The sequence below is a fragment of the Lolium rigidum genome, chromosome 3, assembly GCF_022539505.1.
Source record: "Lolium rigidum isolate FL_2022 chromosome 3, APGP_CSIRO_Lrig_0.1, whole genome shotgun sequence".
Taxonomy (NCBI): Eukaryota; Viridiplantae; Streptophyta; class Magnoliopsida; order Poales; family Poaceae; genus Lolium; species Lolium rigidum.
Genome location: NC_061510.1, coordinates 31,948,057 through 31,971,390, shown reverse-complemented (window position 1 = coordinate 31,971,390; position 23,334 = coordinate 31,948,057). Strand labels below are relative to the sequence as shown.

The window sequence follows — 23,334 nt, the reverse complement described above, 5'->3', positions numbered from 1 at the left end:
GTGAGGAGATTGTACTTTGCTGAAGAATTTCTTCCGTGCCAGTCATTTTTTACTAATATATCACAATATACTTGGCCAAGCAGAACTTGGAAGTTGAACTGGAAGTGGGGAACTGCTGAAACGAGCAGAACCTGTATTTATGGGACACATTTGCAAGCTAAGAACCGGAACAATTCAACTTGAAACATTTAGATGGGCATAGTGAGCTCAAGCACTTTAATCTGTCGCTAGGAAAAAATTTAAAAATCCCATTTTATTCACTTCCTCTTTCTCCATTAGCAAAAGGGAGAAGCAGTACACAGTGTTTATACATATACATATGTAGGGGGGGAACTATTAGCGGATAATCCGAATTATTTGACAAACATGAAAATGGACATGGTATATCTAGATCCGTTTTACAAATACACAAAACAATTGTGGCATTGGATTCTTAACAAAATGTGAATATAGAAATGGATATATCCGTATCCGAATAAAATTATGTTAGCCTTTATTAGTAATTATATCCTGATATGTCAATTATTCAACCAAAAATACTAGTAACAAAGTCATCAAATGTATTTTTTCTATGATTAAACTTGAAACTATTATGTATTATATTGTTATATAGTTGACTCACTACATGATACGAGTCTATTATTTCGTTATTCGTATCGATTTTGAATTAATAGAAACATCCAATCTGTATTCGTATTTGAGTAACATCCGTTCCACATTCATATTCAGCGACAACCATTTTCGTATCCATATTTGTTTTTAAAATATGAAAACGGCTATGAAAAGGACACTATCTAATCAGTTTCCACTCATAGGCATGAGAGCTTGGGTTAATTTCTCCCATGGTATTTGCCTACTTTTTTAGGGTATGGTATTTTCCGACCGTGTTCCTCGTATAGAATCTGTGTACGCATCCTTATAAAAGGTACTCTCTCTATTCCAAAATAAGCTGCTTAATTTTTTTAGATACGGATATACATACTAAAAATATGGTTATATGTATCTAGACAAATTTGAGCATCTTTTTTTGGAAAGTAATATTTTTTAAAATTACAAAACAGTTGTGGTGTCTTTGGTGGGCCGGGCTGGACACGAAGGGCGGCAGCCCACTGACGGGAGGGCAACCTGAACGCGCTCCATCTTCCCCAGTAGGATACACTACACACTACACACCCTCTGCTCCCCACACTGCTACAACAATTTCGAATCTCTCTCTCTTCTCTCAACGGCTCTCTCTCTCTCTACAAAATTCCCCATTCGATTCCAGTCCGAGCTCTCTATCTCTCTCTCCGAAGGCGCTCGTTGGGCAGCTACTACTAGTACTGGTGGTGGTGGTTGGTCGTGAGTGGATTTAATGGAGGCGGCGGCGGCGGGAATCGTCGTCGGAGGCGGCGTCAGGGTCGTCGCCAGGATCTGCCCCCCTGCTGCTTCCGATCCTGCTGCTCCCACATCAACGACAGCATCATCTGCCAATTCGTTCCGGGTCTCCGCCACGCGTGGCGGCGGGCACCCTAGTTCCACCGACGCCGCCGCGCTCCTCGCCTTCACCGCCGCAGCAGCTCCGTCGTCTTCCTCTTCTTCCTCACAAGGGTAAAGTCGTCGAATTTTATCCTTACCACCAACCCGCCGCAATTCGTTCCGCCGAATCCTATAATTAGGTCTCAATTCATTTCGAATCCCTTGCAGAAGAACCCCCAACACGCGCAAGGAAGAGCACAAGCTCGATTGGTGCTACCACCAAGACGAGACCAATCACCACGTCTTCCTCAACGAGGTCAAGCCCCTCATTCATCATCTGTTCCAGACCAGCGGAACCAACGCCTGCGTCGTCGCGTGCGGCGCCGGCAGCGCCAAAGATCACCTCTTTGTGGTAATGCTCCTCCGTCAGTAGTGTTACAATTTCGTTTCATATAGTACAATGGATGTTTGCACCAACTCATTCTACTCCCAACAAAACTACTCTCAGGGGTCACAGGATCAACCAGGCTTGGTCACCATGGCGATGGAGGAAATCCTCGACCTCTCCAAAACCATCAGTGGGGCGGTGGTCAAGGTCTCATCTTACCAGGTGGTCCAGGACACCCAGATCTTTGATTTGTTGGAGCCCAAGGACCAAGAGGTTCTCATACTTGAGGATGCACAGAGGAGAACTCATCTCAAGGGCCTCACCAAGGTACGAATATACTTGCTACTCTCATACTCTGCTCGACCAGAAAATAGGATTAGACAATGGAAATTAGACTTATATTACGTCTATGGATGCCTCACACCCAACTGGTTTGCATCCCTGATAACCATCTCATTTTAACCGAGTCCTTCCCTTCGCAGCTTAATGTGAAGTCAGTTGAGGATTTTGCACACTTGAGCTGCTTCGACAGCAACCATCAGAATAGGCAGTCCACTAAAGGTTCCACCCAGCTACACACTAGGGGGCACCAAGGGCTGATTATTCACATCTCTAGGCTTGATCAGGGAGGCACAGAATGTGCTATAGCTAAGATGAACTTTCTCAACTTGACAGGTTTGTTGTTTCTTCTCATGCCTGCACCTGATTGCCTCGTTCACATAGTATGTAACATTGTTTGGTCCTTGCATCAGGCTATGTAGACCCCAAGAAGAAGAATAATGGTGGAGTGGCCGCTCTATCAAACAGTAGCAAGTCTATGTATGCCTTGATGAATGTCGTGCAAGCACTGAATAGCAACCAGAGCTTCCTACCTTATAGGGAGAGCAAAGTTACTCGTATCTTGCAAGATTCTTTATGCAAGACGAGTGGGGCTGTGCTGATCGCCTGCTTGGTAAGCCACTTAGCAACTTCACCTTGTATGAATTTAATTTGTGCCAAAGGAAATAATGATGCTTGAATAGTGGAAAGTCCCTTAGTCCTATAATGCAGGTTTTAACTATTTGTAAGAACTCCTTTGAAGCTAACATGAGTTTGATAAATAGGTTAACTGAACACTAGATTGCAGCACTTATTCGTTTATTAAGAACCTTGCATGACTAAATATGTATGTCTTGCGAAGTTTTAATGTTCCTAAAATAATAAAGCTTGGCATGATAATTTGTAACAGTACCTTCTTGGCCAATTGTTGTGTTTCTCAAATAGTGGAATATATGTACTCTTTTTTATTAAGACGGGTGTCCGTGGCATAATTTAGTTCTGATCAATTCTTTAGTTGCTACTTGCTAGTAGTAAACAGAACATGCAGTACATCATATGTTCAGCCACCATTACGGTGACTATTTGCTGTGTGCTCCTTTTGGAATTCGTGCATCACACCTATAACAATCCAATTTTAATCTGTTTTTATCTCATCGTGGTCAATGCAGGATGAAATTTCCTGTCAAGATACAGTTTCTACTCTTAGCTTGGCTGCTCGCTCGAGTCAAGTGTCCAATGAACAATACCGCAGATCCATGAGTGTTAGAAGTTCCATAAAGGAAAATTTTAACTTATCTGCAAATGCCAAAAACTCCTCAAGGCCAATCCTTACTTCTATACACCAACCAAATCCTGTAGCAGAGAAGCAAGATCGACCCCAATGGAATAACAGCGCAGCAAAAGCATGTCAAACTCCTATTGCCAATAAGAGGTTGCATTCTAATCCAGCTGGTAGCAGATTTGAGCTAGGAACTTCGACTAACAATGTGTTAATTTTTTTTTTCTTACAAGGTCTCAACCAATCATGCATTCAGCAAAAAAATCTGAGAGCTTGTTCTCTACTCCAATCAAAACGAAGCAAAAGGATGCTAAACCCACAATGGGTGAAAGGTGCCACTTCTGAAACCCACAAAAGGCTGGGAATTGATTTAAGCTTGAGACTTGACTAAAATTGTGTAATTTTTATTTATTTTGGTAGAAGCTCTCAGCCAATCGTGTACCCAGCAAAGAAAGCGGAAAGCCTGTCTCTACTCCAATCAAAATGAAGCAAAAGGATGCTAAACCCACAATCAGTGGAAGGTACCACCTCATTGAACCCACAAAAAGCTGGTAACTAATTCAAGCTTGGGCCTTGACTAAAATTGTGTAATTTTTATTATTTCATGAAAGGTCTCAACCAATTGTGCGCTCAGCAAAGAAAGCGGAAAGCTCGCTCTCTACTTCCAGAATGAAGCAAAAGGATGCTAAATCTACAATTAGTAGAAGGTACGACATAGTCCATTAACTCCAGAAAAAATCTTATCCAGGCTCTTGTCTTATGCAAATAACTTGTTTTTTGGTTGTTGTTGTACAGAACCTTGTTATGTCCGAGCACCAATTCGTCAAAGGTAAATAACTAAACATATTAATTAATCACTTGTTGCAATATTGCATGAAGGTGCTGAAGTTACTATTATCATGTTTTTAACTAATCAATTCCACTCTATGAACTTTGTAGGAAGATGAGATAGTCGTTGCACCAGCTGCAGTAGAAGTCAAGGTTAGTATCCACATGTGCTTGTGCATGATTGGTTATTAGTTACTTTATTTAAACTGTTTCTACTGCATCATTCTGCAGGAGGTACAATCATCACGAGACATGGAAGTCCATGCTCCATCAACAGATGTGGTATGATTTCTTTTTGACTGTGTAGTATCACTAGGTATATGATGCCCGTATGAATAATGATTGCAATATGTTGGACGCAATATGCAGGAATTTGATAAAACAAGTGATACTTTAGATACTGTATCATCTAAAAACAACGAGACCAAGGGAAGGACCCTGGCTTATGTTCATAGAAGGAGGGAGAAACACGATATTGTATCATCTGGAACACAAAAGGTGGTCTCAAGTAGTATGGGGGAAGAGGTATGCGCGGAAATACAAGTTTAATCAACAAATGTGGTACTTTGGTTTCTTTTTGGTAGTGTAGTCATTAGGTATATGATGACCTTATGAATGCTGATTGCAATATGTTGGACGCAATATGCAGGGATTTGATGAAACAAGCTATACTTTAGATACTGTATCATCTGAAACACAAAAGGTGGTCTTAAGTAGTATGGAGGAAGATGTACAATCATCACGAGGCGTGGAGATCCATGCTCCATCAAGAAATGTGGTACTTTGGTTTCTTTTTGGTAGTGTAGCCACTTGGTATATGATTACCATATGAATACTGATTGCAATATGTTGGACGCAATGTGCAGGGATTTGATGAAACAAGCAGTACTTTAGATACTGTATCAGCTGAAACACAAAAGGTGGTCATAAGTAGTATGGAGGAAGAGGTACATAACCCTGTGCAAAAAAACAGGAGAGCTGTTCTTTGTTTTGTTTTAGTAGTTCTGTATATCATAAACAAGCATCTTCCTTTTCTCTATATTCAGGACTATTCGTCGTCAGTTTTGCATGCATTGAGTTCACATACTGACTCCGGTGACACCTGCTCTTCTAGTGTACCTGGTAAACGCAACTCTTAGTAATTTTTTTTTGGTAAGTTTCCCATTGTGCTCTTAGTTGACAGTTAATCATCACTGCCAGATGTCCTTGTCGATGCTAAGAAACAATCTCCAAAGCTTAGTGACCGTCTGAGAGAAATATCAAACTCACTGAAGCTTCTTAGCACTCGTCCAGTGAGCATAACAACACAAAAGATAATGGAAACACCACAAAAAGTAGGCATGGAAACGCCACAAAGAGAAGGCATGGAATATGTGCAGCCGATCAACATGGATGTACCTGAACCAAAAACTCCTGCGACGCACCTGAAATTTGAGCATGCAGAAGAGCCAAGTAATAACTCATTTAAAGCTCGCAGCGTTGGGATCAAGGTTACATGTTCATAACTTGCTGCCGCATCCTTGGCATATATATAACTTCTGTACATTGCTTTCTTCATGACCCCTAACCTTATTTGTTTTCAACACAGAATTCCGTAGTTCAAGAGTGTTTGACTTTCCTGAACAGTGCTAATAAGTGAGTACAATCCAAACTTACGAATTATTTGGCACTGTTTCTGCTTATCTAATTCATGTCTCTATCCATTCGCAGGGAGGAACTAAAAAGCTTGAAGGTGTGCTCCGGGTCCTGATAACTGCTAACCCATATATTGTGTTTTCTTCCTACTAACTGGCTGTGAATGTGTAGGGGATTGGAGAAAAAAGAGCAAATTACATAATTGAGCTCCGTGAAAAATCACTGGAGCCATTTAAAGAGGTAGGTTGTAGCTTTTGATATAAAGTTCTGAAACTATGAGCCAACAATATGATCGACTTAATCTGCTCCTGTTATTTTGCTTTCACAGATAGATGATCTCAAGGATATCCTTCGAATGGATAAAAAAGAGGTATCGGAGAATCATGCTTTACATTGTCTTTTCAGTAATGATATGCTTCCAGTTTTACTAGTACTTTGACAAATGAGTGTACTTTGTCAGATATTTCACACCATCATTATCTCATCGAACATGCTACATTTATATCCGCCGTATAATATACATTCCATTTGATACTTTTAGCAAGACACCATGATACAACAAGGTGTGTTCAGCTGATAATTTGGTAAAAAAGAAGCAGCCATTTTACATAATACGCCGTTGTTTTTTACCAGATAAAGAAGATGATATCGGGGATCATCGACTCCTAGATCCATGATAACCTGTACAGGAGTGGAGGACTACTTTATTCTTCTAGTGCATCAGAAGTCAAGGGAACGACGGGTATTATGTACAACGGTTGTTGTTGAGACTGCCACAGCTACGTAGCTTCTTTTGCCCCTCCGTATGGGGTTGCTTTGGTGTCTGTCGAGCGAGATGGAGAACAAAGCTAGAACGTGTGCTTTTGCTGCAGTATATATTTATATATGTGTATAATCCGACAATTGCATCGTACTATCGTGCGTTGTTAAAACCGTGTCACATAAATCAATGAGAACTGTAAAGGTTGCTTGCCTGATTCGACGACGTGTTCCACTTCACAGTGATCTGACTGCCATAGGCCACTGAACCAAGCAGACCCACATATATCACCGTGTCACATTTTCAAGCCAAGAACCAGAATACTTTTACGCGTAACATAGAGATGGGCATTGGAGATCATGCACTACAAATCTGAAGAAGAGAACAAAACTTTCCCCTTTTATTAATCATGTTGTTCACTTCCTTTTTTTTCCCATTATGCAAAGGGAGAAGCAGTCAAGTGTTATACATACACAAGCATCACAGCTTGGGTTAATTCCACCAACTCCTCCCGTGGTTTTGCCGGCTGTGTTCCCTCGTATAGTTGTTATTCAGGTCAGGGAACGCCCGGCGTTCTTTCCCTTTCATATATCTGCCCTCTCCTCCTGTCTCACGTCGCCCCTATGGTGCTGCTACTTGCTTCTATGGTGTAAGTAGGCTGGCAGATTCTGCTACTTTGCCACCTCCCAGCCTCTGTTCTTGGTGGGGATTTAAGCTAAGCCTCTCTCTATATACAGCTTGACCGCGTGGAGTACTCGGATACTAGCTGCATGAACATGGAGGACTTGTCCTCCAAAAGCCTCTGGGGTGTGTCGAACTCTGTAATTTTACCTGAAATAAACAAGACAAGATCAGTTCGCTGTAAACTCCGTTGGTCCAAGTTTTTGTGCGTCGCAATATTTACTCTTCAGCTACGAGCATTACTCCGAGAACTAAGAGAAACAGTAGTCAAGCAAAAGGAAACAAACTCGTGATGATCTAACTAGAACTGGAAATTTGACTTCGTTAAAATGTGTGAAGGAACATGTACCATCGCTGAGCACCAGAACTAGGTCACTGTCGATGACAGTCGGGATCCTGTGTGCAATTGTACAGACAGTGCAGTCCTTGAATTCGCTGCGAATAATCTTTTGAATTAGATTATCTGTAGCTGTGTCAACCGATGCAGTTGCCTCATCAAGCACCAAAATTTTCGCCCGCTTGAGCAACGCCCTACCCAGTGCAATAAGCTGGCGCTGCCCGACACTCCAGTTATCCCCATTCTCCAGTACTGCAATGGCGCCATAAATATCCATGAAACATATAACTTTGCATCAAGAAGTTGCATGCTTACTCTTTGACCTAGTGTTCTTCTATTTAAAATTAAAACAGACCTGGACTGTCCAGCTTCTCTTCCTTCGATCGAATGACCTCTCCTAGCTGGCACTTTTCTAGTGCCTGAAATAAAAGAGTTCTCTTCTATAAGGATCATGACAAATTTAACAAACGGATAGCCAAATGATGACCAGGGCATACCTCCCAAATTTCATGATCAGGGCGTTCTTCAAGAGGGTCAAGATTCATCCTGATAGTACCCTCGAACAATGTAGGGTCCTGAGGGATGATGCTCAACCGCGACCGCAGATCATGAAGCCCAATTGCAGAAACATCGACGTCGTCGATGATAATTTTTCCTCCTGAAGGTTCAATCAGGCGGAAAAGAGCCTGAATAAGAGTAGATTTACCGCTTCCAGTTCGCCCAACAATCCCAATCTTTTTCCCTCCAGGGAAGATGCAACTGACTCCATGTAGAACGAAGGGAAGGTCATCCTTGTACCGGACCTATGATATTTAAGAAAAGCACAATACGATGAAGTAAAATAAAGTTGAAGTATGTTCAGCATGGATGAAGAGACAATAGATTACACATGAGGTGGTTATTATGTATAATGAACAGAAAATGGATGGCCAAGGGCTACAAGTTTACCTTCAGATCAATCAACTCAATATTTCCATTCTCAGGCCATGAGGGCAAGGGGCGGCAATTCTCAATAATCAGCGGTGCTTCACTCGGAATCTTGCAATACTGATAAATACGCTCAACAGAGATGATTCTGTTCTCTAATTTACAGAAACTCAATATCCACCTTGACATCCGAGCATTTAAGTTGAGTCCATATGTGACAGCAAGCCCAGCCATACCTATATCAAATGGAAACCTTGTTTAGACGCAGAAGCATATTTGTTGAATTAAAAAGATGCAAGTTCTCTAATGCACCCAACAAGCGAACGATTGGGTAAAGCAAGATCATAAAAAGAAACAGAATGGCATTGTGAGACAGCAGGTAATACATAAAAAGAAACAGAATGGCATTGTGAGACAGCAGGTAATACATACTTGGTTCAATCGTTCCAGGAGGAAAGCTCACGAGTATTGCCATGCAGAAAGCAAACACAAAAGTTGAGAGCAATTCCATTCGCAGGCAGAGCCATTCAATAGCTGCAAGGCTGGAAAATAAAGGCCGAGAAAAACAATCGAGGAGGTACAGATTTCTTTTCATGAATCTTTTTTCTTGACCAAACCCTCTGATTGTAGCAGCACCAGCAATTGACTCGCTAAACAAATGGATCACTGGAGACTTTTGAACGCTCAAGATCCTAGTCAGTTCCCTCGATGAAGCAATATAGTATCTCTGCAAATTTATAGTATTTATTTATTAGTAAAACCCCACTTTGGGGAATGTCATGCTAGCAAGGAGATCCATTATCTACTGTTTGATAAAGATCTTTGATAGTATATTGGTACTCAAAATCATCAGGATATCTTGACCATGGAAAGGCATGCTTTGGGAAGAGCTTAACTCACAAGTTTCAATACTTTCATGCTGAACACATGCATCGGTTTCCTGGTTAATTGGCTCACTAACTAAGAGAGGTGGCCATTATGTGCGCGGAGTTTCTTTTATTTATTTATTTAGGGCACCCTGCCCTTGCTATCTACTTCATTCACATTATGATCTCCTTTCAAGAAATTGAGGACCTGAGGTTAAGGTCAGCATTACAGAAAACCTGAAAGTTCAGGAATTTACCTGCATCCACATGCATCCGATAGCCATGGGAACTATGAGAAACAAAACTTGCCATGTGACTTTGCTCATGACAGCAACGATTCCAAGGAGTTGAATTGTTGTTGATGCAAAGCCCCCTAGCCTGAATGCTATATCAAGGTCCACAACACTTTGATCTACAGAAACCTGATATGAAGTATCATTGAAAAAATAGGGTGCAGATCAGGAAGGCATACACCACATTGTCAAGTACAGTTTAGGAGCAAGAGCATGATCAAAACTTACTCGATTAAGAATCCGTCCAGCTGGTGTCGTATCGAAGAAAGACATTGGCGCTCGAAACACACACCTTAACATTTTTATAAATAGCTTCTGAGCAGCTGCTAAACCAAATGTGGCTACAAGAAGGCTTCTCACAAACACAAACAATGAACTCCCAAAAGCAAGGCACATATAAACAACGAGTAGGACCACATTATCTGTCTTAGGTGCATCTCCTTCTGTTTGTGGATTCGCCCATGCCATCCACCAGTTACTGGCAATCTGAAGAACTTGGAACATGGTCTGAGCCAAGACAATGAGTGGTATCAGTGTACCTTTGTAGGCTTCCCCCATGTATGACATATAAACGTTTAAGCTAACTCTCCCTCGCTCCCTCTCCTCCTCTTGAACCGTACGCTTCTTCTTACGCTCCTCACTCTTCTTCTTGTCCTTTATTCCACGCGTACTAGATGACTTCCCATTGTCAGATACTTTATTTTGCAGGTTATCGATATTGCTAACACTTGGTATCAATCTTTTGTTAGGAACAGAAGGAGCAACATCTCCATCAGAATCGTCAAAAAGATCCATGGTCTCGATAGCTTCATTATGAGCAGTAACCAGAGCATTGAAATCAGTTCCAGCTTGGAGAAGATCATCATATTTTCCAGCTTGGGTGATACGACCATCCTTAAGAACCTGTATGATGACAAAACCACAAATGAGAGTATTATCCATGAATAGTCTAATGAGAAGTATTATAGTCTTATAGAAGATGGTGTGCTTTCATGCAGAGCTTGTTGTATATTACTCTCATTACTCTCAACAGGAAAACATGGATAAAATAACATGTCCCATTGAACAACTCGATAGGTTATTAGAAACTGGAAGCAGCAAAGTTATGTGCATTAGCCATTAAACTGTATTTAGATTGTGAGAAAGAATTATTACCAATATCAGGTCAGCAGCTGGTAGGAACTCAACCTGATGGGTTACATAAATTACTGTTTTGCTAGCTAGTGCGCTCAATATATAGTCCTGCAACACAAAAGCTGCATGTCATGAAACAGAAGAACCTTTATTAGAAAGAACTAGAATAAGGAAACATCGGCACATACCTTAAATAGATCACTTCCGGTATGAGCATCAACAGCGCTGAATGGATCATCAAGCAAATAAATATCAGCATCTTGGTACAATGCTCTCGCAAGCTGCACTCTCTGTTTCTGGCCTCCACTCAAATTAATTCCTCTGTCACCAATAACTGTCTGATCTCCATACTGGAGCAACTGAAGATCTTTCTTCAGAGAGCAAGCCTCAAGAACTCTCTTGTAACGTGGTCTGTCCATTGGAGTGCCGAAAAGAACATTCTCCTCAATATTCCCAGACTGTATCCAGGCAGTCTGAGGAACATATGCTGCTGTACCACTGATCCTGACCTGAATAAGGAGTAGAAGGATAATATAATTAAACTGTCATCTAAGTTAGCATCAACTTTTTTTTTCATTCGTGTACTTACTTGACCACACAGTTTCGGTATCTCCCCAAGTATACCGGACAACAGACTTGATTTGCCAGAACCAATCACACCACATACTGCTACTCTCATTCCTCTCACCACACTAAGGTGTACATCAGAGAGTGTAGGGGTTGAACCAGATGGATTCCAGGAGAAGCTAGCATCCTTAATATCGATTGCCTTGTCTGTACTACCCTGTGGAACACTTATTGTTGCATCATCTGGCAATTCTTCTTGCTGCAGAAAGTGGGACAACCGGTCCAAAGACACCCTCGTCTGAGCAATCATGGAGATGAGATCTGGGAAATTCCTCAGTGGCTCTTGAAGGATCCTAAATGTTGCTAAAGCGGAAAGAACACCTCCGGCGGTGAGCTCGCCACCAAGCAATATACAAGTACCGAAAGTTATGACGGCGACAAAGATTGGCGAACTCCAGAAAACGAACGTGACTGCGGCCTGTGAGTACAAGGCCCACTTGAGCCACCTGCATTCCACGTTCCTCATCTCTTCAAGCATGAGCCTGTAGCGGTCCTCCCACGCCTGCAGCTTAAGAATTCTCATGCTCTTGAGGCACTCTGAAGTCTTGCGCATGCGCTCATCCTTTGCTGCCATTAGCTTATCTTGGTAGTGCTCCTGCAGCTTGGCCACAGGAACAGATGCGGCAATTGACAGCGTGGTGGCTAGCAATGTGGAGAGGGTGGCGATCCCGACATTCTTGTAGAGGATGGCGAGGGCGAGGACGATCTGCAGTGGAAGCATCCATATGTCATGAAAGTACCATGCATAGTCCCCGACCCGCTGCACATCAACCGCCATGTAATTCACAATCTCACCGCTGGTATGGCTCTGCTTGGAGGCGTTGGACAGCCTGAGACCCTTCCTGTAGACCATGGCGGTGAGCCCGGACTTGACGTGGATGCCCATGACGTCCACGCCCAAGTACCACTGGCGAGCGGTGAGCGTCTCGATCAGCTTTGACACGAAAAACACGGAGGCGAGGATGTAACCTTCGTGGGGGAAGGCGATCTTGCCACTGAGGTAGTCCACAAAGTAGCTGATGAGGTAGGGGCCGACGTAGGACACGACGGTGTTGGCGGCGGCGAAAGCGCCGTTGATGGCGGCCTCGCGCCAGAAGGACTTGAGTATCGCCCACGCGAGCGAGGGGTCCTTGCCGGGGCACTCGGCGCGCTGCCGCTCGTAGTGGCTGCTCATGGCCTTGTAGCAAAACTTGGAGCGGTCCTTGTGAGCCAGCAAGGGTATGTCTGCCAGCTCGAGCGGCCTCTTGGCCCCGACGGAGAGCAAGGGGCTGAGCCAGGACAGCGTGGCGAGGCTGAGGATCCCGGCGTCGCCGTAGGGGGTGACTCGCAGGCACCCGGGCTCCTCCTCGGTGGCGCGCACGCCGAGCAGCAGCGGGTCGTGGACACTGCTGTCGTCATCACTGAACTCCAGCTCTACGCCGCTGGACCCTATGAGACCGACCAAGCAGAGGAAGCCGAGAGCTGGCAGAGATGCGAAGTTGGCGACCATGTGCGTGTAGTCGGTGTTGTCGGAGTCGGTGGGGTTGATGAGGCGCCTGGAGTCGTCGTAGGCGATGGCGAGGGAGAGCGCGAAGGCGACGATCCACCAGACGCGGACGAGCACCGGGAACCTGCCCCATCCGCCGGCGCGCGCCTGTAGGGCGAGCGCCAGCAGGGAGGCCCAGGCCAGCGCCTGCACGGCCGGCAGGAGCAGCGCGTCGGGGGCGACGTGGGGGCGTGTGGATGCGACCTCGTAGGCGAGCGCGGCGAGCTGCACTAGCAGGGCGTAGCCGCAGCAGGCGAGGGCGGCCCGGTACCATGCGCCCGCGGTGGACGCCGAGGCGGCCGCGGCGGCGTCGTGGAGGGTCCCGTCGCGCCGGCGGGGCGGCTTGAGGCAGGAGGCGCAGCGGGCGGCGAGGGCGCGCGCCCCGCGGAGGAGCAGCAGGAGGAGCGCGAGGGCGAGCAGGCCCGCGTGCGCGGCGGCGGCGGCGGCCTCGGCGAGAGGCAGCGGGTGGCGCGGCATTGGGAGGAGGAGGAGGAGGGGATCAGGAGGGGGGCGGCGAGGGGTTTAAAAGGCATTGAGGGCAGGGCAGGGCAGGGGTGTGCGGCCGAGGTCTGGGGCAGTGGGCGGCGGATTACGGCATCGGGCGAGGTGGGTACAAAGGAGGGTTTTGGCGGCGCTCGGAGGCGGTAGTCGGAGAGATTTGGCGGATTCCGGCAGAATGCAGCGGCGGCAGACGCACGCACGCAGGGAGGGAACTCTGGGTAATGAATGCTCTCGTCGGGCGCGCCGCTACGTGTGCGGTGAGGTCTTCGTCGCCGCCGATCTCTGTGGCGGTCAGCAACCCTGCGTGTCGATGCGGCGGTGCCGCGTGGTGGGGGAGGGGAGATGCGGTGAGGAGTAGGTGGAGGTGGAGAGGGGACGGATGGGCGGCGGTGGGGAGAAGAAGGGTAGGGATGTTGGATGTGTGTTCCTGCTATTTTCACTGCCAGACGGGACGAGACGATGACGAGTCGTGCACTGCCTCGCTCCCTTATATAAAGAGGGGAGGAGAGTTCCGTGCGTGCTTTTCCTCTCTCCTCTCCGGTCCGGACCACGACCCTTTGGGGCTGCATAGGTTTCTATTTATTGTGAACCCCAGGGCTATTTATTACTCATTAGGCTGGTCCTACTGGATATACATAATTGAAATATGAATTCTATATATTTTACCACATATTTCAATTATTTTTGGTTAAATATTTTCTGTTAGACTACACGTAATGCGCATAAATGGGTGATGTCGGTGAAAACAACCATCTTTATTCGCGTTTAAATCACATATTAAGCCAAGTAAATGATAAACTATCTCTCTAGCCTTGTTACTAATGACTAATTACTGCAAAGATGTGCAAATTCTTGTTCTAAACTATGTGATGCAGAAAATCACATTTTTATGGCGAAATCTGGAGCAAATAAGAAAAAAAATCATGAGCTGTCAATACTCCCAAGTTAACTAGGGGCGAAGAGGGAATTGCAGAAGTGTTAACGAACACCGGTATGGGCAGGACTTGCCCGTACCGCGAGCCGTACCACTCGGCACCGTACCACTCGGCACCGTCTTTGCCGGATCAAACATACCAACTTTCGTGAAGACGTCTATATATTTCGAGAATTTCCGCCATTGTAGAGAGAGAAACCATTCTCAGATTGCATTAGAAACCACCCGAGAAAGATCCACCACTTCATCACCACCATAGTTCATCATCTCCATCCCATCTCTTAGCCATATCCATAACTTGTTTTGAGATCTCCTGGTGATTGGCAACCTTGTAAGGATATTTGGTATTGATCAAAGTAATTATGCAATGTTTCATATTCTTGATCTTATTATTATGAGCGAGTGGTTTTCACGGGTTGCGGGTTGATGAGTGGCCTCGCAGCGATTATGTGCATCAAATTGCATGGGAATATTGCGCGCTAATTTCATAGCAGATTTGTATTTTTATCATTGTGTCGTACCTCAATCCAAGGACTCTTCAGGTATCCAAGACCCCGAGGATTGATCAAGGTTCAAGGTGAGATGTATGGTAAACAACGTCTACGCGTGAAACTTAGTGACAACAAGGGGAGTACAATAGCCATTTAGTGATCCATTTCGGAACAAGAACAACGTGCTTTGGTGTGCATTTTACTTAATAATCGTTCATAGCCCGGTGCTTTCTGGTATAATGGTTGGACCAAGAGATTATATGCTATGTCTTTGGTTCGCAGGGGCCATTGTGTTTACAGATGTGATACCCACAAATTATATCTATGTGTTATCACCAGATTTTGGCCAAATCAGAAGATGGGCCGCGATGGAGATGGGCTTGAAGGATATACACATAATGTATTTCTGAATCGGCCTCGTACGAGGATTTGGGCTAGATTGCCCGTGTATCTGTACTTATGGTAGATCGCATTTTAGTTTAGAATTAAGAGATGGAGTTGGTTCGTACACAGTTAGGTTTATTCCAAAGATAGAAAGTTCACGGACTATAAATATGTATCTAGGGTTATTGAGAAAGGAGGACGATCACGTTCACAACAAACACAATGCAGGCGCATCGCCACCCCTTGTTTCGAGGGTTTCTTCCGGGTAAGCGTCATGCTGCCTAGATCGCATCTTGCGATCTAGGCAGTATCTGTTTATTCGTTGTTTATGTGTTGCTCGTACTGAAGCCTTGTTGATGGCGAGCAATATTGTTTATCGTAGGTGTTTTGGGGCTTGCATCGATGCTTTTTATGATATGTTTGCTTAGTTGTGCTGCCCTTGAATATCTAGCTGTCCTTACACCTATCTTAGGTGTAAGGGCAGCATCCTGCTTCATCTTTATTTAGTAGATTTGATCTGTTATAGTTGTTCCTTGTTCTTCAAGGATTAGTTTGATATCTGCATGGTTAGGCCTTGCAAACGGGTTGAACGATCCAGTAGTGCGTAAGGTACGGTTTGCCGATCCAAGAAGGGATGTTCCGGGAATCAACTCCGTGTTGGTTTTTAGGCCTCTTTTTGGGTTAGTTTTCTGTTATCTTTCGTATCTGCCAGGCTCAACTACGTGTAGGATGTTCCGGTTAAGCGGTGAAAACCCTAAACTGTCGTAGATTGATTTATCTCGGTATTGATAAAGCAGGACACCCATGTTATTGTAAATCCATTGTGAACCATGGGTTAATCGGCTCTTTGAGCCGATTCACAGGGTAAACCTGAGAGCCGATCGAGGCTCATTTAATGTTTACGTGTCTACCATGCAGGAAACTAATTGAAGCAATCCAACACCTTCCTGACCAGATATAGGTCAGGTGGCACGCCCTTGCAATCACCAGGACGTGTGCCGGAGCATTGCGGGCCGTCGCCCGAGGGACCAGGGCCCACCAGCAGTCCTGGGAGCTTCCCGGCTCTCCGTGTTGCCCGTCGCTGCTCGCCGGTGGGTTTTGGCAGGCAACACTATGTTAGATCATTTACACGTGAAGGTTCTTAACTTTATCTTTATCTCATAGGTATGCATAACTGCAAATGAAACTTCAACTCTAACATATCTCCATTCATCGACACAACCCAAGATACAAAGTAAACTGGAAATGTCCGGTAAACTAAAGGTAAATCAAACTAGCAAGTCGTGTAGACATTCCTCAACCAACAACAAGTGTTTCTTCTCAAGATTCAATAAACCAAGATTTTCTAGGAAAAAAGCTACTATATTGCATATGTAATCTACATCGAAGGTAGTAACCATTTTTTCTGACGGAGTTGTTGGGGAAACAATTCACTATCCTCGTAATGTTACTACAAACCTTGTTAGTTAGCTTTTATTGTTATTAATTTATATTTTGTCATGAATTGAAAACCCAAAATAAATTAGTTACTTGTTTTGTTATTTATCTTACTCTAAAACACCCAAAAAAATTGTTACTATGGTACAAAATAAGCTTGGGGAATATGCTACCTCTAATGATTATTTTGATGTGTGCACCTATTACTCAGGCACGTTGTCGCGGCGAAGAATTATGAAATTAAGACTAGATTTTTTGATTTGGGTTCAACAGAATCAATTTAGAGGCTCAGCTATTAAGGATTTAGGTTGCATTTAAATACATTAACTGAGATATAGGATATGATGCGCATAAAATATGTTGACTCCAATGCGGTCAAGCTGCATTTATTTCCTTCCTCACTTAGAGGAAAGAAAAAAAGATTTGTTGCTAGCTTTGCGTAAGGTCACTATTACTTCAAGGGAGAAAATATACTAACATTGTTATGACTAAGTTTTATCCTCCAACTAAGAATATGCAACTTAGATTCAACATTAGAGGCTTTAGGCAAAAAAATCACGAACCACTAGCGCTTGCATGGGAGAGGATAAACGGATCCATAATGAGTTGTCCCAGCCATGGGATGGAAAAATGGTTAATCCTCCATTTATTTTATAACGATCTTAATCCAATGTCTAAGTCTATGCTTCACACTGCACCAGGAGGCACATTCATGGGAAAGCCAGTAGATGTGGTCAAACTGCTTCTTGATGATATGCAGAGCAACCATGCGTAATGACATGTAGAAAGATCCTCCTTACTTAAGAAAGGTGAACTCAATCAGTGATGAGAAGAATATAGAACTTACTACAAAGGTAGAGGAGCTATTAAATATTATCAAGTGTAAGGAAATACCCAAGGAAATGCCATCAACAATACTATTTTTTTAAAACTTTAACAGTAGGAAAGGCTCCTACTGTTTTCTATATTGGTACAAAGGTAATGTTACATCATACAGGTTACTGATACTGATACGTTGCAAATGTATCTATAATTTTTTATGCTCCATGTTTGTTTTGCACTAATTTATATATGTTTTGTTTACGCTTCATTGCACTTTTATACATTTTCCGGCACTAACCTAGTGACAAGATGCCACTAACTTATTTCCCAAGTTGTACAGGAAATATTCTCGGAATTGGACGAAACAAAAGCTGAAGATCTTATTTTTTTGTAAAGAAGACGAAGTCCAGAGGGGGATGAAGAGGCGTCACAGGGCGGCCAGACCAGGCCTAGGCGCGGCCTAGGCACTGGCCACGCCTAGGGGTGGTCTGGGCCCCCTGGCCTCCACCGACCTCGCCCTTCCGCCTATAAGAAGCCTCCAGACGCGTGAACCCTAAATCAACCAGCCTCCGCCCGCGAAAAGTTCTGTAGCTCTGCTGCCACCGAAGACAAGATCCAGGGGACAAAAGTCTCTGTTCCGGCACCCTGCCAGGACGGGAAATTGCCCCCGGAGCCATCTCCATCGACTCCACAGCCATCTCCATCGCCCTTGCTGACTCTCACGATGAGAAGTGAGTAGTTCTCCCCCGAGGCTGAGGGCTTTACCGGTAGCTATGTGGTCTATATATGTATCTCTCCATGTATGATCTTTATGTGATCATGAGCATTGTAATCTAGTTGAGTATGTAGATGTTATTCTTCAACTATTGTGCTACTCAAGTGGTTTTATTATGTGATCTCCGGGGACACCTTGTCCAACGGTGTGAAGGTGACAGTGTGCACAATGTGTTTATTTCTTAAGCTTAATTTATGGAAATACTTATGAATTATGGTGACTAGTTAGTATCATCTTTGTATGCTCAAAAATGATAGCGTGGAGCGTCCATAGATTGGGAATGCGAATTTTAAGGAATGCTTATGCAACCCTCTACATAGTGAATTTGTGTTTATTATCAAACTGAAGAGTCGTTAAGAGTAGCGTAGTGCAGTGATAATATCTATGTATTCAATTATGGTATCATTATTGAGAGTACGTGTCCACTAGTGAAAGTATGATCCATATGCCTTGTTTCCAAGCATTGAAACACCGTTTACATCCAGTTCTGCTACATGTTTGCTTCCATTTTTATTTTAGATTGCAATTACCACTCATAATCATCCATATTACTTGTATTTCCCTATCTCTTTGCCAAACTAGTGCACCTATACACCTGACAAGTGTATTGGGTGTGTTGGGAACACAAGAGACTTCTTGTATCGTAATGCAGGGTTGCTTGAGAGGGACATCTTTGACCTCTACCTCCCTGAGTTCGATAAACCTTGGGTGATCCACTTAAGGGAAACTTGCTGCTGTTCTACAAACCTCTGCACTTGGAGACCCAACACTGTCTACAAGAATAGAAGCGTGCGTAGACATCAAGCTCTTTTCTGGCGCTGTTGCCGGGGAGGTAAGATAAAAGATGCTCACATCCTCTGGCTACTAAGTCTTTTAGTTGCTGGTGAGCGCTCGAAGTTATTTCCTTTAGATTCTGCAATTACATCTTTTTGTTACTTTTTTTTCACTAGTTAGGCTTAATGGAAAAAACAACAAAAAATAGAGAGTTTTATAGTATTTATCTTGAGTTAGGACATGAGGTGTTTGAAGAGAAAATTAAAAAACCTATGAAACTTTATTTTCATGCTGGTAGCAATGTTATTAGTATGAATTCTTTGAACAGCATTATTGCTAATGCTATGGAAAATTCTAAGCTTGGGGAAGCTAGTTTTTATGAAAATAATCTTTTTAGTTCCCCAGCTTTTGAGGAGGAAATTTGCTATGATGATACTATGACTCTAATATAAGATAATTACAATGATGATTATGTTATTTTCAGTTCACCTGCTATTGAGGAGAAAATTAATTATGATTACAATATGCCTCCTATATTTGATGATTATGGTGATGAGAATAATAATGATAGATATTTTGTTGAATTTACTCCCACTATAATTAATAAGAATGACTATGCTTATGTGGAGAGTAATAATTATTTTATGCATGTGGCTCATGATAAGAATGTTTTATGTGATAGTTATAGTGTTGAGTTTATTCATGAATCTACTGAAAGTTATTATGAGATAGGAAAATATGGTTGTAGAAGTTTTCATGGTACTAAAACACCTCTCTATATGCTGAAAGTTTTGAAGTTACTCCTGTTTTATCTTCATATGCTTGTCATTTTGTTCTTTGTGGATTTATTTGTGTACAAGATTTCTATGCATAGGAAGTGGGTTAGACTTAAATTTATTTTATATTTTCTCCTTTATGCGCTCTTTTGCTTCAATTCATATTTTTTATGTGAGAATCCTCTCAAATTACTGAGCCTAGCTGAAAGGCGTTAAATACGAGCACTATTGGGAGATAATCCATGTTTTATTTCTGTAAAAAATTGTTGAGTATTGGATGTTATTACCTCTGAAATAACCTCTCTTATCATTTTTATTTCGTTTTTGTATGAAGAATAGCCTCTAATAGGAAGAAAGTAAGATTTGGGGAAGTTGTTGTTCTGAAAACAGATTATGTGTTGTCACCATAAAAATTCGTATTCTCAGCCAGAACGTACTTTTGAGCTGCCAATTGTTGTGCATATGCCCCAGGTTATTATCTAACTTTCGTTAGTTGAACACTTTTCGATCTGAGCAAGAGAAGATTTCCAAAAAAATCGATCTTTACATGTTGTTCTGTTTTGAAAGATTTTTGCTACTATTTGCATTTGCCTCTTAATCTTTTTCTTTCTGAGTTCTTTTGAGGAAAGAGCTTTTTGAAGAAGTTGCTACAATACCTAATGTTTTAATAGATGTTTGGTACATGTTAGAACTAAAACCAAGTGGATTTATTATTTTGATTGCACTAATGCCGCTAATGAGAATTGTGTGAAGTTTTGTATGAAGGAAGTTTTCAAGTGTAGGGAGAGAATAATGATGTAATGAGATGAAGAATGGTTGCACAAGCCATGCTGATACTTTATTTGCTTCTTATTTGGCTTGTGCTTATTTGCTTGCTTTTCATTTCCAGAACCATTTGCTACTTTGAATAATTCGTGTATGGACAAGTATTTATTTGCTTAATCCCTATGATAGGATGATTATGCTTTATGCTTATATATGTTGATATATACATGTCCATACCATGCTTGTCTCCTCAAGATATTGGGGGAGCTTCTCATATTCCACAAATGGTGCACTTTGCATTCAAACGCAAATTCTCCAAGTGCACACATTATGGGGGAGATGTCTTAATATCTTATATAGAATCAAGGTTTAAGCTTATCATAATATCTATTTGTGACTCTAGCTCGGTTTGTCATCGTATACCAAAAAGGGGGAGATTGTAAGGGTATTTTACCCTTATCCATTATTTTGGTAACAATGACACCGTTGCTAGAGTAATTGGACTAATACATGTCTATGAGATTATTCCCAGGTATTAGCCAAATAGGCATAATGGTGTATCAATGGAACAAGAAGGAGAAGGGAGACCCCCCCCCCCACTTCGTCAAGAATAAAGAAGGTCTCATCAGCAACAGACCGGTCACTGGCCCGGTCAGACCGGTCGTGGCACCGGCCAGCCCGGTGCCGACCGGCCCCTGGACCGGTGCACACCAGGCACAGTCCAGGGGGCTTTTCCCTTCGCCCGACACTGGCCCGGCCTGAGGTCCGGTCTGGACCGGCACAGTCTGGTTTCCCGTTCGGTCAAACCGGGCTGTGCACCGGACGCCCTGGCGCCAACCAGCTCCTGCTCTGGTGACATCCGGAGGCCATGTACTGCGCGACAATATCTGCCCCGGCCAAGACCCGGTCCCTGCTCCGGTCAGGACCGGACGGTCCGGCCCCTGGCCCGGTCTGACAGGGCCGTGCACCGAGTGGCCCGGTCCCAGGCCTGGTTGACCAGGTTTCTCGAGGAAATGTTGAGGTGAAGAAGTTGCAACGGTCAGATTTCAAGTTACACTATATATACCCCTTCTCCTACATCTGAACAGTTAGGCACTACACTACAAGCTGTTCTTGAGCTCTCTCTCTCTCTCATACTCCATTGATAGAAACACCAAAAGCCTCAGATCTCCCTTCTCCTCCACCCAAACTCAAATCCCTCCGGGGAAAAGTTAGAGGAGGGCCTGATCTACCGTTCCACCGAGCCAAATCTTGTTCCCCCTTGTATTCATCAAGAAACTTGCTCTCTAGGGTTCCTTGGAAAGCCTAGGTGGGAAAAGAGTTCCGGAAGCATCCGGGTTGTGGATTTGCCCCGGCCCTCACAAGATTGTAAAGGTTTGGAGGCTACCCCAAAGTCTACCACAAGTGAGTGACATAGGCATTCCCAATGGGCCTGCCGAAGATAGTACCCGGGGTTTACTGAAGGCCCAGGACTCGAAGAATAAAGAGATTCGGGAGCCCATTTAGTGTTAAGGATTCATTCTTTCTTTTCCTTCATTTCTTCATCTTTTTATCACTTTTTCATTTTTCTTCACCCTATCCACCTTTCAACCCTTGCCCAGTCGACGTTTTGTTGGCTTTCAGCGACCAAGGCGATTGTACCTTCGACACCAACTTTCAACCCTTCTTGGCGAAGTTGGAGCCCAAGGTCCTCTTGGGAAGAAAAGCACTTGGCAAGATCAATAAAAATTGCGGGCTCTTCCTTCTTCTTGAAAAAATATGGAAAAGGCCGCGACAGGCCAATCCTAGCTTCAGCAAGGCCGTCACGGGCTTCAGTACCATGAATTTCAAGAAGGGAAAGGGCATCAAGGAGCTGGTCACCCTCAGGGCTTTCCAGCTCATACTCTTGATTTGTCCTCCCTGAATAAAATAAGAGAGAATTGGTTAAGCAAAAAAGGGAACAAAGACGCCTCAAAAAAGCAACGAGAGTCTAGGCACTTACTAACAAAACGTCGACTTTGTGATTCTAGTCGACTAAGGATTTCTTCTTCACGAGCAGAATGCTGAGCTACATTTTCGCTCAGAGCATTTTTTGCATCGTCGAGTCTTTTCTGAAGATCTTCGACGGCAGCAACATCTGCTTCAGCTTTCATGCGAGCTGTTTCGCTTTGCTCTAATTCAGCAGCAAGAGCGTCAGCGCGTTTGTTGGCTTCCGCAAGTTTTTCTGCCATCATAAGATAGACAAGTAAAGTACTGCAGCACAAAAAAGTGACAGCATATACTCGACAAAGAAAGACCGACAAGGAAAAAAGAGGGTACCTTCAAGTTTGGCGGCATAATCGTGGTACCCGATAAATTGGGTACCGAAGCGGATGAGCTCTTTCATGAAAGGCTGCAGAAATCACCATGCAAGAAGGATCAATGTAGGAGGAAGAAAAACTCGACATCAAGAAGAAAAAGAGGGAAATTCAAAGCAGTAAAATCAATACAGGACAAAAGAAAACAATTTACCTCTTCCATCAAAGGAGTCGAGGAACAACCAGCTAGTATGGTTGGTTCCTTGGTTGATTCCATCCTGGCTCTCTTCGGGGAAGGAGACTGGGGGCTCACAGCTGGCGTTGGATGTTCCGGGTTTTGTTG

General features: G+C 43.6%; 1 protein-coding gene and 1 pseudogene across 1 annotated transcript; one reads left to right on the top strand and one right to left on the bottom strand.

Annotated features, from left to right (window-relative positions):
* Nucleotides 1–1,354: 1,354 nt before the first annotated feature.
* LOC124694608 lies at nt 1,355–6,883 on the top strand (annotated as a pseudogene).
* A 156-nt stretch (nt 6,884–7,039) lies between these two features.
* LOC124701387 (ABC transporter C family member 13-like) lies at nt 7,040–13,150 on the bottom strand. The gene is made up of 11 exons (XM_047233438.1): nt 11,494–13,150; nt 11,093–11,413; nt 10,926–11,012; nt 9,999–10,673; nt 9,735–9,899; nt 9,044–9,338; nt 8,633–8,847; nt 8,182–8,487; nt 8,040–8,103; nt 7,697–7,936; nt 7,040–7,497 (listed from the first exon to the last, which is right to left on the bottom strand). Exons 1-11 carry the CDS (start codon nt 13,018–13,020, stop codon nt 7,394–7,396), a joined length of 3,999 nt encoding a protein of 1,332 aa, XP_047089394.1. The 5' UTR covers nt 13,021–13,150; the 3' UTR covers nt 7,040–7,393.
* Nucleotides 13,151–23,334: the final 10,184 nt, after the last annotated feature.